We start from the raw sequence: 13,547 nt of genomic DNA, 5'->3' as shown, positions 1-13,547 counted from the left end.
TTTTAATGTAGATGAGTATGGTCGAAAACGAGTACGAGGTCATCTAATAATTTAATGTTTGCTAGTAAGAAGGTTTATCAAAGAAGAAAAGTGTAATAAAACATTTTTCACGAATATACACTAATATATTTTTTATTATTTTATCGTATAATCTTATTTCCTTTTTTTCGTAGTATGCCCAAGAAACGCAGCACGAGAAGATCCTTCGAGGATTAGCCGTGGGTATCGCATTTACCATGTACGGTCGTTTAGAGGAAGCTGATCCTTTGGTTGCTTCCCTTTGCGCCGATAAGGACCCGATTCTTCGAAGAAGTGGCATGTACACGCTAGCGATGGCTTATTGTGGAACCGGAAACAACCAGGCTATCCGGAAGTTGCTGCACGTTGCTGTAAGTTGTCGGGAACAAATCTCTTTTACATCCTTCTGTCTTCAACTTTGTTTCGTTATTTGTTCCTTTATCGCAGAGACAGAGAGGGAGAGAAAGAGAGAGATAAATAAGATACAAGAATATCTTGTTTACTTTGAAGAATTTTATGAATGTATCATCAAAGCGTAAAATTCATTCATCGGACCAGGCAGCGTTATATGATGGCAATTGATGATGATAAACGATATAATTGATACGAAGCATTATTTTGTATGGAAACAAGCGCGAAGTATTATACAGTCCCATTTAATATATCAAACTTTTCGCATAAAGATAACGAGATAACAGGATAGAGTATTATCGTGGAAGACTATGCTTTGAAAAAATGTAGATCTTCAACACCTATGAGTCGTTTAATTTCATAAAATATTTATCAATCTTTATGATAGAAACAAAAATGACAATTTCTCAGATACGTTAAAATTACATCTCGTTCTGGCTGAATGGCAAATTCTTAATTTTTCTTTTCATTATAATGTAAGATAATTGATATATTTTCGTCTGTACATTCGGCACGTGCTCAGCCTTCGCATTCATTGTTTCATTCGAAAATTGGAATTCTTCACGACCTGTCTCTGAGTCGTATTTTATCTTCGCTGAGTAACTTCAAAATCTCATTCGCGTTCTTCTCTGTTTACTTAGCTTTTCTCTGCTTTAGAATATCAGGCAATTTCATGCGAGAAAAGGTAGAAAACAGAAGATTAATCTTCCTATTTAATTCGAATTGCCAATAGGTTGAACTTACAGAAAAGAAATTTCGTCTGTACTGGCCGATCGCTGATTAATTGCTAATGAATGACGATTACGTGAATGCGTTTTAGACTACAACGTGTGTAATATACAAAGGAAGGTACAAAACGTTAGTAATTATACTTAGTGGACTAGATATCATGTACTTGGTACAAAGTAAGTCATTTATTCATCTGAGAAACAACATGGATCCGAAATATGTTACACAGAATTCTTATATTCGTTTCATTTAAATTTATTATTCAAATGAAGTGCTAATACCTGACGAAAAAGCCAGAACTAATCTTGGTTAGTACTGTACGACCCTTGTCCATCCAAGAAAATTTGTTCGCTAATTCGCCAGTTTGTTAGTTACAATAATTCAACAAAAACACGCGAATATCAAATATCGATATTAATTAATCAATGATCGAAGTTCTAAAAATCAGCACTAAGGTAATATGGGAAGAAATAAGAACAGTCACGACGGTGCATTCAGTATTCTAGCGTAGGATGCTTAATTTTTGTAGCAGGGTTCTGAGAAATTGTTGCTATTTCTTTAGCGCCAGTAGACATCGTTAGACGTAATTCGTCAGTACATAAACGTGGAAATGATAAAATATTTCTACAATTTGTTTCTTAACTCAGGACTACGTTACGTTATATTAGGTTGTCCAAAAGTCTCTTTCGTTTTATAAAGAAATAATAGGCGCACAATGTTTTCTGTTTTATATTAGTTTATTGAACTATGCACGAACATAATAATAGAAATATAACGAAGTAGATCATACCTAATTTAATAAAATAATATAAAATAGTTATTGCTCATCCGTTATCACCTTACGAAACGACAGAAACTTTTCGGACAACCTAATACTTTGATTTATAACAGGAAGAAACTAGTTAAAGTTAAAACTAGTTGAAGTTTTATTTCAAATTTGAAGCATCAAACAACCCGTTCTATCATAAGACGAATCCCATAACGTAAAATATGTTCTTTCAGGTCTCCGACGTGAACGACGATGTTCGGCGTGCTGCGGTCACGGGTCTGGGATTCCTGCTGTTCAGGTGAGTACCAGTAAAGAATACTTAAGTTCGCGGGGTCAATATGAGGTTGCGGAATGCGAATTCCTCGAAGTGACCAGCTTCCTGTCGGTGTTCCGGACCACAAGTCTGGTATTCTTCGCGTAACTCGCATTCGCGCGTTTAATAATGCCATTTTTATTTAGAATAGATTTTGTTCTTCTGGTCATACATTTTCTCCTCTCAACTGCAATAATCGTTGTTAGAAATAATGTATATATATATATATATATATATATATATATATATATATATATATATATATATATTATTAATCATTAGATCATAGACATTCTTGCATTATTTCATAGAAATGGTTGAGAGAAATAATGCAAGAATTTCTATGATCTAACGATTACTAAAATATATATATCTATACATTATTTCTAACAACGATTATTAACATTTTTCTAAATTACTTCGATCTATAAATACAAAAGAATTTCAAATTTCGGAATTTTAAACGGTCCAGTCCTTTCTGAGAATATACCGTATAATTTCATCGTTTCGCAATATTCTCCTTTCAAAAATATAGGAAAGTAGAGCTAAAAGCCACATTTTAATATCGCCCGAAAGAATCTGGATTTCTCATTTTCTATTTATTTAGGAAAGAAATGTCTGAATCTCGTTCATCTTTAGACGTCATGCGAAAGAAGGTAGAATCTTCGGTATTTGAATAAATAAGCAAACTTGGTCGTTCGAATAAGAACATTTCCAATAGTGGCACGTGTTTTTTTTTCCTATAGTGATCGTTTAGTAATCGAAAGAATGACTTCTCGAGGATGTTGTTCGTACGAAGATATCCATTATCATTCGAGATACCAGAAGTAGAATAAACGAAGAGAATTACGTAGATGATCACGTTATAATGACACTGTATCGATTATTGAATTGAAAGTGTATAACAGGTACATCTGGCTGTTTTTGTCGAAACGGTGTTACTGTTAGTAACGTTAGGTGTTACCTATATGAGTAACGTAACACTTTGTTCGTTTCATTGAGACGCAGCAGTGTCAGAATTTCAATGGAAATTCCAAAGCAATTGATTCTTGCTGTTGCGTATTTCTTTCATCGAGAGCTACGTGCATGACAAGCGTTTCATTGTAAGTCATTCAAGATGAACTGTTTATGAAATTATTTATATCAATACTATTGAAGGAAATTTCAGATTGTGCGCTATTCTCGATGAAAATTCAAATCAAGCGAAACGCGCGCGTTGTTTCCGAGAGATCACAGGCGGATTAGCGAATGAAGTTTACATTTAATTAAATTTAAATCTAAAAGAAATATTGTATTAGGGTATAATCTCTTCGTTGCGCGATTATTTTTTCGGGCATGTCTTTGAGAGAAGAATCATTTTACCTTAATCAATTCGATATCAGCTTATCAGAGTTCCATCGGAAATTGATAAATTGCTACAGCTTAAAGATCGTATTTAAATTGAGAATGATTTTTTTGTTTCTTTACCCGCTTAATCGTCGCTTAATTCATCTTCAGAAGAGTAATTATACATCGAACTGTCAAAGTTGTGGAGAAATGATTAAATATGATATAAATAGCGTTTTCTCTCAAGTCGCTTAGCTTTCAACTCGAAAATCACGTTTTCATTAGTTTGTTGGTTTCTCTTGCATAGGACGTAGTTTCAGAAAGAAATAATTATGAAAATTTTGGAAAAATTGCTGAATATAAGTAACATACTTAAATCGTTTGGTTTTTAAATTGAAAATATATTATTGTAATGAAATTATGTACAATGAAATTGTAAAATGTGAGTGATATTTTCAAATTGTATACGACTCTTCTTTTAGATTTCGTTCAGTTTCTCGTTCGTTCGTTCAGTTTCAAAAAATACGTATTTACATGAATATCCATAGTCTAACAATAATTAAACTTTATCGTCAACAAGAATTACCGGTAATGTGCACAATGTTTGCGTACAGTTTCGATCTTGTAATTGGTAAATTTGTTCGAGAAATTGGCAAATAATATTGAATTTCATAAAATAAATACAACGAAGGTGCATTATATAAAATATGCGATCTGTTGTTTTACTTTTCAAACAAAGCATGCAAAATATACGAAACGTGCAAAATAAATGTGTGGTTAAAACCTTTAAAGGGGAAACAAATTGCTAAACTGTGGGATATTTATGCGATATTATATTTTCATAAATATGACCGATAAAATGAAATTCGCATAGAAATTTCCTTCATTTACTATGCGTTGTAATAGGTATTTTACATTGGATATTTTATATTTCTTTCATATTGTGCGTAATCTGTACGATTTTGCTCTTTTAAATTATCCACAAATTCGTGAACATCCGCCTTCTATTAGGTTGTCCGAAAAATATCTTTCTTTTATTTTCTTTCTACAAACACGAAACCTAATCTGTCGAACGTTGTGATTTTTATTTTGATAGAACGAAATGGATCGTACGTAATTCGATGAAATAATACAAAACGGAAAATATTGCGCATCCATTATTTCCTTATAAAACGAAAGAAACTTTTCGGACGACCCAATGCAAATTAATTATCGATACTCCATAAGAATATTCACAAAGTTATGTTGGATTTAATAATGATGAAAAACCATTCTACTGTTCGAGTGTTTTATCCCATAATTCCTCGATTTTTCAACCGATTCAATTTCATCTATTGTAAATTTATCCGACGCTTAAAGGCGCGCCCGAATCTCTGAATCGGAGCTCTTCCTGAAAATTCCTCGAATTTCCTATTCCAGCCGTGCAGACGACACGGACCGTTTGTTTGCCATCGAATACCTGCCATTGTGCTACGAAACGCGCGAAACTTTTTTAATACGTCGACTTACCGGGTATCCCGTTGATCGACGATCGAAGACGCGAACCAGAGAACGCCGGTCGATCGATGCTTTTCATCTCTGAGAATTTGACGGATCGAACGTTCCTTTCGTTCTACCGTTAGCTCGTCCAATGTCCGCTTGGTCCGCTGGTCATTCTCGTTTCGCGATTTCACGCTGCAATTTTCGCGGTCCCGAGGCCCGTACTTAATCCGCACCGACGTTTTCTATCAACCAGACGGGACCAAGGATCGATCAAACCCGTCACTGGTCCCTTTCTTTCGTTCGTCGTATCTTCGGTCATCAGCAGAAACTGTTTTTTCGCGATCGTTTTTATTTATCTTTGGAGCTTTATTTTTTCTATTTTGCTCCCATCGATCAGTTGTCGGGATGGCTGTTCTTAGCGATGGGTTCAAACGCGTCTCGAGTACGGAGATTCGAACATCGACTGTGTCTATAAACTCGAACCTTCAGTACGACGTTCAGAAACGTCGATACTCGAAGTTTTCTCAAAGGAGCGTATAGTAAAAACAAAAACAAAAAAAAAAGATCTCAATAGACGTACGTCGAAATATTTCGGGATTGTGACGTGTGTACTCTTAAGTATAGTAGGGTCCAACTGGTATTCCGTACATTTGACCCATTAACCGTTTGAGTGGCAGGGGTCTTTGAAAAAACAGGGTGGAAAAATCGCAAACAGCGCGTTAGCGCTTGTCTTAATCGATCGCGAAGAGAAACAAGCGGCGCGACAGCGCTCGTCGTGTTCCTTATTTTTATAAGATACATCTATGTTATTATATATGCGTACCATTGGTTTATAAATATTTCAAGTCTTGTCCACTAAAAATTATTCTTAAGACAACGATGAAACAGAAAATACCGTCAGTCGTCCGTAGAGTTCAAACGTACTGCGACTTTTCCACACAAGATCTAAACAGCGCGATCGCGCTGCTTGGCACTCAAACGGTTAAAGGCTGACCAGTGAAATGGCACGTAAGAATTGCATAAACGCGCATTATCGTAAAGCATGGCGCAATTTGCGCGTTTTAGATAAGGTTCTAACGTACTGGTAACTGAGAAAACCGCGATTGAAATATCCGGAGAACCTGAAATACGTCGATTTACATATTTATTAAGGTATAAGAAGCGTATTTATGGATAATATGTGATTCAGAGAAGTCCGCTATGCAAATCTGTAGCATATACGTTTTCCATGATCCGAGGGAAAAAATTGATCATAGCGCTACATGTGTACATACCTCAATTTCCTCAGGATTCATAAAATTTTCCCAGCGGATCTTGGTGGCGGAAAAAAGTACGTATTAAAGTTGATCCCATCGCTATCCGGTTTCCTTCTCGTGTCTGTCGTAAAGTCTTTCGCAGATTCGATAAGGTAGATCCGATCCCGTTTCTGCAGGAATTTCCATTCCTCTTCGAGATGGATGAGCGTCGATATAGAATCGTTTCGTGAACGATACTCATTGTTTTCCTGCCAGAATAGGATTAGGGGTGGCTAGGCTTTTCTATTAATACCGAAAGAAGCTTTCTGTTGTCGTTTAACCCTCGTGCGACGAAGCCAGCTCGATCCTTTTAAGAGCGTCTAAAGTGGAAACGCGTGCACATCTTTCCTCGCGATTAGTTCCATCATAATGCCGCGACAGCGTTTCTTTTTCAATGACTTCGTCACTCGCCATCGTTTTACGAATTTACAGTCCTACGATCTAACGCGTAGTTTCCGTATCTTACGACGATCCAACTTACGCAAGTGAGTCGAGGTGTTTCGTTTCTCAAAAATCGAACGTTAATTTCTTTTGAATCTGAAAATATCGATTCTTTGAGAAAATGGAGTCTTCGCCACTTCGCAGACGAGGCTTGTTCTCTCGGAGCTTTGGTTAAAAGTATAACGGTAAAGCAACGTAAGTGTAAGTCGTGCAGAAGAGAGGAAGTGCGTCAGAGACGACTTTGAGATTTGGCTATCGTATCGTCGTTCCAGGGTCGGACGAGAAAGTTGCGTATCGACTTGCTTGGCCAAGGATTATCGAACGCCCACGCGGAGATTCGCTGTACCGAGCTTTACGACCTTTGAGTTAAACGATATCGTCGATGGCAGCGTGATTCATCCCCTGTCCGATTGACTTCTAATCTTTTCACCCTCAACGGCATAAATTGCGTGGAGCGTGTTGTTTCACGATTAAGCCACGGATGATGCTTTCGCTCGTGTTAGGAATATCGGCGTCTCGTACCTGGTGTTCAAACTTACGTAACATATATATATATATTTTTTATTTACTTGTTTACATTCACAATTTGTTCGATTTGGACATTTGGTAGAACTTTTTGGCTGTTCGATTATCGTGTGGGTGGCTACCCCCAGCGGGGCACCATCTTCGTGTTTGTTAGGTTATATCCTTTATGAGATCTACCGGGTGTTTCTTTTTTAGTCTTCTTTCTATGCTTGATGCGTTGATCGTTTCCGGTTCGAACGTACGTAACGTATGCGAATAATATTTGCAAAAATTTGAAACCATGCGAAACGATAGAAAAATTGTAAAGTTATATCACCGATGTATGCAAATATATCTTGTCGCACTTTCTACGATATAAATTACAAAAGGCAGAGAATCATCGATTCTCCGTTCAACGAGTTGCGAGACGTATCGGTTTGCTTGAAGAAAAAAATTCTTCTCTCGTATCGAAGTTTCATCGTAGAGCGTGTGTGTGTGTGTGTGTGTGTGTGTGTGTGTGTGTTGGAATTCTTCTTGTTCAACGAGTTCAATGAATCTCGATCCGCGGTGGTCAATCGATACCAGGCTAGCTAGAAACTCTTAATTGAAAACAGTCGATCGATCTCCGTGGTATCGCGGAATGGACTGTCGAACAGGATGAATGGTTGGTAGCCTCGCAACGCGTGAAAGCTGTGGATCATTGAGCATCGATTACACAGGTTGAATTTACTCGCTGGCGAAATATTGTTGGATAACCTTTCGCTACGATCGGATCACTGATCTGTCTCAATGACAAAAGTCACGTTCGACCACGTGTATTCGTATTAATATTTGGATACCGCATTGGCTCCGTATCGAATGATTTAAATATCGCGTTGCTTATTTCGTTAGGTTGTCCGAAAAGTTTCTTTCGTTTCATAAGGTGATAATATAACGAGCAATAATTTCTGTTTTATATCATTTCATTGAATCAGGTATGATTCGTTTCGTTGTATTTCTATTATTACGTTCGTGCATGATTCAATAAACAGATTTAAAAGAAGGAACGTTATTTCCTTATAAAACGAAAGAAACATTTCGGACAACCTAGTACTTTGAATATAAATCATTCGACGCAGCTTGAAAATACGTAACCAACTTTTCTTTTTTCAACGAGCACGCTTAATCGTTCGGTAGATATTTTTCTTTCCATTTCGACGATGATAGGGGATTTTACTGTCTATCCTTGCGAAGTACTCGAGGGAGTTTGAAATTTCACGCTGCAACGAGCGTATTTCCGACTTGGAAACTTCCGCCACGCGGGTAATCGAATATTTACCGTGACTTCGGCGTCAGATACGGGGTGAGACGTGACCCAGGTGAGAGCGAGTTGTTGTATCGATGTCAGTCTTTTCTTTTCTTCTTCTAAGGGTTGTTCGTCGTTAATTTTACGAACTTTTCACACTATCCAGTCAAATATAGAGTAGAGCGATATCTTCTATCGCGCACAAGCATAATTTTTGTTTCGACGATATTGGTTCGAGTATAGAGGAAAGGATCTCCCTTCAACGAAGAGATGTTCGTGCGCAAGGGAAGACTTAGACATGTAACGCATACAGATTTATAAATCTCCGTAATCTTTGCGTGAGAAGTAGTTCGTTTAGAGAAGAAATTTTGCAAGGAAAGAACTACGTCTCTCGTGGATTAATTGACAACGATTTACTAAAACTTACGTTGATAGATTTGTACGTTTTGCTTCATTAATCGACGGAATATTGAAATCCAATTTGGAGCAAAGCTTTGTAAATATAGTTGGTATGCATTTAATTGAAAGTGATTTATAAAAAACGAAACAAGCTTTTGTAAATTTCGCTCTCCGATTCGTTGGAAACCGTGGCTTTTTAACACAGAATCACGAATAATTGATGTAGCGCAGGTTAAATACGCTTGAACAGTGGGCGAAATGGCGATAGCCTCTGACGTTTTCATGAAACGTAAAAGAGGTCCGAGCGAATTTTAAGCAGACAGGATCCTAAGCTAAGCTCGATTTTAATCAACGCCGGTAATCGGGGGATAAATGTAAATTAATTTCTACGAGGGCCAGACGAGCATTCCCATCCACTAAATGGGATCCGCGAATCGTGACTAGATTATTTCAGTCATCGTCCTCCTTAAACCGTGTCCATTGATTTCTGTTACGGATGCGATTGTTTATGCTTGTCATTGAACTTTTCCATTTGCAAATTTTCTCGTTTCACTGAAATTTAAGATTTCTACCTAAAATAGATTAGTTTGTCATGTAAGAAATTGCAAGAGATTACTTACTACTACATTTTAGATCCTTACAATATTTGATATTGTAACAGTGCTATTAAATTTGGCTGGAAATTAAATTTGGAGCATCGTAAAGTTTTCCAGATTTTTCTTTAGGTACTTGATTTTATATGTGATATTATCACGTTCGTTACGATTCGTATCTTCTTCGTTCAACTCTTTCCAGATGAATTTCTTTTTCAAACACGAGCACACGTTGATTATATGCTGAGAGTATAATCTATTCCAGCTATTGAGAAAATCCGCAATCACTCAGTTGCCGACCCAGTAGAAGGAAAAACCTTGCGCATCTATTATTTCCTTCTGGAAAGGAAGAAACCTTTGGGACACCCTGACGTGTCGATAGACGACAGACGGGAAACAGCGACGAGGCATTTGCTGTTTTGCATTATTTTAGTGAATTATGTACCGTACATTTTGCTCTGTTCGAACAAAATGATATGCAACGATAAAATAATATATTGTGTTGGCAACTAAGTGATCGCGGATTTTGTCAATACCACCTAATGACAAAATCCGCAATCACTTAGTTGCCAAACCAATACTCAAAAACAGCTTCAGAGATAATTGTTCGAACGAGATTGTTTCGTATGTTGGGTAATTTAATTGTTGCAACAATCGAGTGCAGCCAAATATTTGGCCACCACTGTTACATCGCAGGCGCTTTTTAGCGAAGCAAATCAAACGATTCGTATCTTCTTCGTTCAACCCTTTCGAGACGAATTTCTCTTTCAAAAACAAGCACAGGTTGATTATATGTTGAGAGTATAATTTATTGGGTTGGCAACTAAGTGATTGCGGATTTTGTCATCAGGTGGTATTGACAAAATCCGCAAGCACTTAGTTGCCAAACCAATACTCAAAAACAGCTTCAGAGATAATTGTTTCGTATATTGGGTAATTTAATTGTTGCAACAATCGAGTGCAGCCAAATATTTGGCCACCACTGTTACATCGCAGACGCTTTTTATCGAAGCAAATCAAACCGGATGCGGTCGATAACGGAGATATATCGCGGTCGTTAAGCGTAACGGTATTTGCACCGTGTCTATTTGCACAATCCATAATTTCTAGGAAACGAATAGAAATTCAACGTTGGACGAATCATTCGCATTGTTACGTCTTTCCCCCTTTTATCTTCTCTCTATCCATCTCCGTTCATAGCAATTTCCAGCACGAAATGATCGAGTTAGCCGAAAAATATTAGCCCGGAGAGCAGGATAGAATAGCGACGAAATAACGTTTATATGCAACAGAGAATTTGGTTACGTGTCGTTGCAATAAGAATTTCGTATTTCCGTGTATTTCCGTATTTTCGTATTTTGTAATATTCGATGAGCTGGCATTTGAAAATCGAAATAACGTGACAAGCGACGGAGGATTAATAAACTACATCGTTGAATGAGTTTTGATTAATCACCGTGGCCTAGTGCGATACCAGGAAGCAAGGATAATTTCCTTAAATTGACGTGATTATCAAGCTGGCCCCCTTTCCGCGACTTATCTTCCTGATTATCAGTGTGTAATGCATCATCCGCGATGACAACCATGATAATATGTCAGCTTCTTAATTTATTCGATTTTCCCTGCGCATCAAAAAATCGTAGCTAAAATCGTAGTTAAAAGAAGCGTGTTCTATATTCGGACTTTGTTCGACTATTTTCGAATTTTATCTTTGGAACTTTTCGTTTTATAATCTTTTTAATAACTTCGTTTTTGGAATTTCAAAAATTATCTTGGTTACCTGAGAACAGAAACCTTCGCTCTGCAAAATTCTTTTTTTTTTTTTTGAAAAATACAACGAAATTACATTTTGACCTGCAAGAAATTTCTAACAGCCACAGCTATTCGTTGTCGACGTATTTTCCCTCGCGTTTCACGATATCGAACATCGCTTGATCGAAGATAATCGATTTGATTTTTAATTGCGTTCCATTCGATCAGCGATCCCACGCTCGCAATCGCAAGTTACCCGTACCAGATGATCTCGCAGGAAATGAAAAATCATTAATGAAGTGGAACCGGAAAAATCGAAGTTTTTTACTCCCTTAACTACTTAAATCGTTCTTATCAACCCTTCCGACGAGGTGGGCGTAACACTCGGATACCATCAACGTTTTTTGTTGTTTAATGAATTCCCTCGGTCGAGCTTTATAGCCGCTTGCGTACGCTCTGAAGTCGTTTTTCCTTTGAGTTGCTTGAGTAACCATTAATCTCCCGTAGAGGGTACTTAGCGTGCATGCTATATTTATGATAATTGCATCTGTTCCTTCGCAAGAAGTTCTCGATGCATTCGCTTGACGAGCACAGTAAATATTAACTGGCTCGGCACTGGCACAGCACACGCTATATTTAGTAACACAGATATTTCAAGAATGGATTAACATTTTTCAACGATTAATCGTTGTAGCCGATATTTCAATCTGTAATTTTGGCACATGCAGCGTGTGCAGCCTACGCGAAAACGAATACAGCGCGATACTTTCTGCGAGAATTAATTAACATCGTAGAACTGAATTTTTCTATCCGAGGCTCAATTTCTGCGACGATATCGATGATCTCCAACCTTCTAAGAATAAAATCTCTAGAATATATTTTATAAAACGAATTTTCCAATGCGCTAGGAATCAAGCAAGCAGGTCGAATTGAATTCGTGCGTAGGATATATTTATCGGAAAACAAAATTCACCGAAGCGAACAATATGTTTTTACCATCCTGCTCTTTTCGCGTTTAAAGCCTCTGAAAATTTTCATTCGCGATATTATAAACAGCACAAAACCAATTTCTCTAAACTTTTATGGAAAATTGATGTACGCACGTAATACACACGTAGACGAGTTCTTTGTTAATATTCGTTACACGCGTTTAATTACCCGGTAGCTGAACGGCGAAGGTTATGCCCACGTTGGATTATTATTTCTCGCGCGATATTGTTACATCAGCATAATTTATATTTTATGCTCGTCGTATATACATTCGCGACCGTAAGTATCAGGACACTTACCGATATTTAGCACAGATCGAATATTCGAACGATCGATTTTATTGTATCAATAAAACTTCATAGTCAACTATGACATTGAGTATCATAACAATTGTAAATTGTAGCTAGTTATATAAAATATATATGTCGGAGATAAGAGGACACCGGTGCCTTCCCTCTGAAACCTCGGGAAAATCCATAAAAACGTTGTAATTAAAATCTACAGTTGTAACTAAACGATTTGCCGTCATTCTAACCAATTGTATTTGTTTGAGACTTGTGACAATGAGCTTGGGCTCAAGGCGACAATTAGTCGCCGAACGTGGCCGCGGTCAACGGGACGAACTCTCCATCTAACAAACGCATTGAGTAATCCTATAGCTCTCCTTAAAAGAAAGATTTGTAGCGGCACGTGGCAGTAAACATTCCAACGGTTTCTGTCCCGTAGCTCGCCATACGCAGATCCTATTCTCCGGGTAGGATGTTTACCAGATGTCGACGCGTCTCCACAGTACGTGATCGGCTAGCCCGAGGACCGTCATAAACACTAATATCTAGTTACCTAAAGTCCTTTAACAGATACACAGTCTTTGTCCCAGTTACGGGAAGACAGGAGAGACCTATTTTTCCATGAACGACGTCTCCCACTAGCAACCCTCCCTCAAGGGCGGCTAGCATCCTTTTCTAACTACCGATATGAAGATTGGCCAATTAACAGCAATGTCAATTTCCCTTACTTTCCGAACGTAGGATGTCCCCGACGAATCCGATGATCTCGTGTCCTTAGACACACCCCGTCATAGTTTTCCTCTAGGGTATCACCGGGACGGAAAGTCATTCTCTCTTGCGGTCTCATCGACAAAAAAGGAATAACTCCTTACGGTCAGCGAATATTAACACAGAATCCGACTTAGATTTTTTGCGAGTGCGTACGACTACCGTCCCGTTGTCCGCGGATTCGT

At 37.7% G+C, this 13,547-nt stretch overlaps 1 protein-coding gene across 1 annotated transcript in view; it reads left to right on the top strand.

The window, feature by feature from the left end:
• The window catches only part of LOC117209474 (26S proteasome non-ATPase regulatory subunit 1), a 93,899-nt gene that overhangs the window by 13,578 nt on the left and 66,774 nt on the right, over positions 1-13,547 (top strand). The window contains exons 9-10 of the mRNA XM_033451559.1: positions 174-389; positions 2,161-2,225. Coding sequence (XP_033307450.1) covers positions 174-389; positions 2,161-2,225 — 281 coding nt within the window. The remainder of the gene's footprint in view (positions 1-173; positions 390-2,160; positions 2,226-13,547) is intronic.

This window comes from Bombus bifarius, unplaced genomic scaffold (genome assembly GCF_011952205.1).
Source record: "Bombus bifarius isolate JDL3187 unplaced genomic scaffold, Bbif_JDL3187 scf7180000008178, whole genome shotgun sequence".
Lineage (NCBI taxonomy): Eukaryota > Metazoa > Arthropoda > Insecta > Hymenoptera > Apidae > Bombus > Bombus bifarius.
The sequence above is the reverse complement of the archived record's forward strand: the minus strand, read 5'-3'. Positions and strand labels throughout refer to the sequence as shown.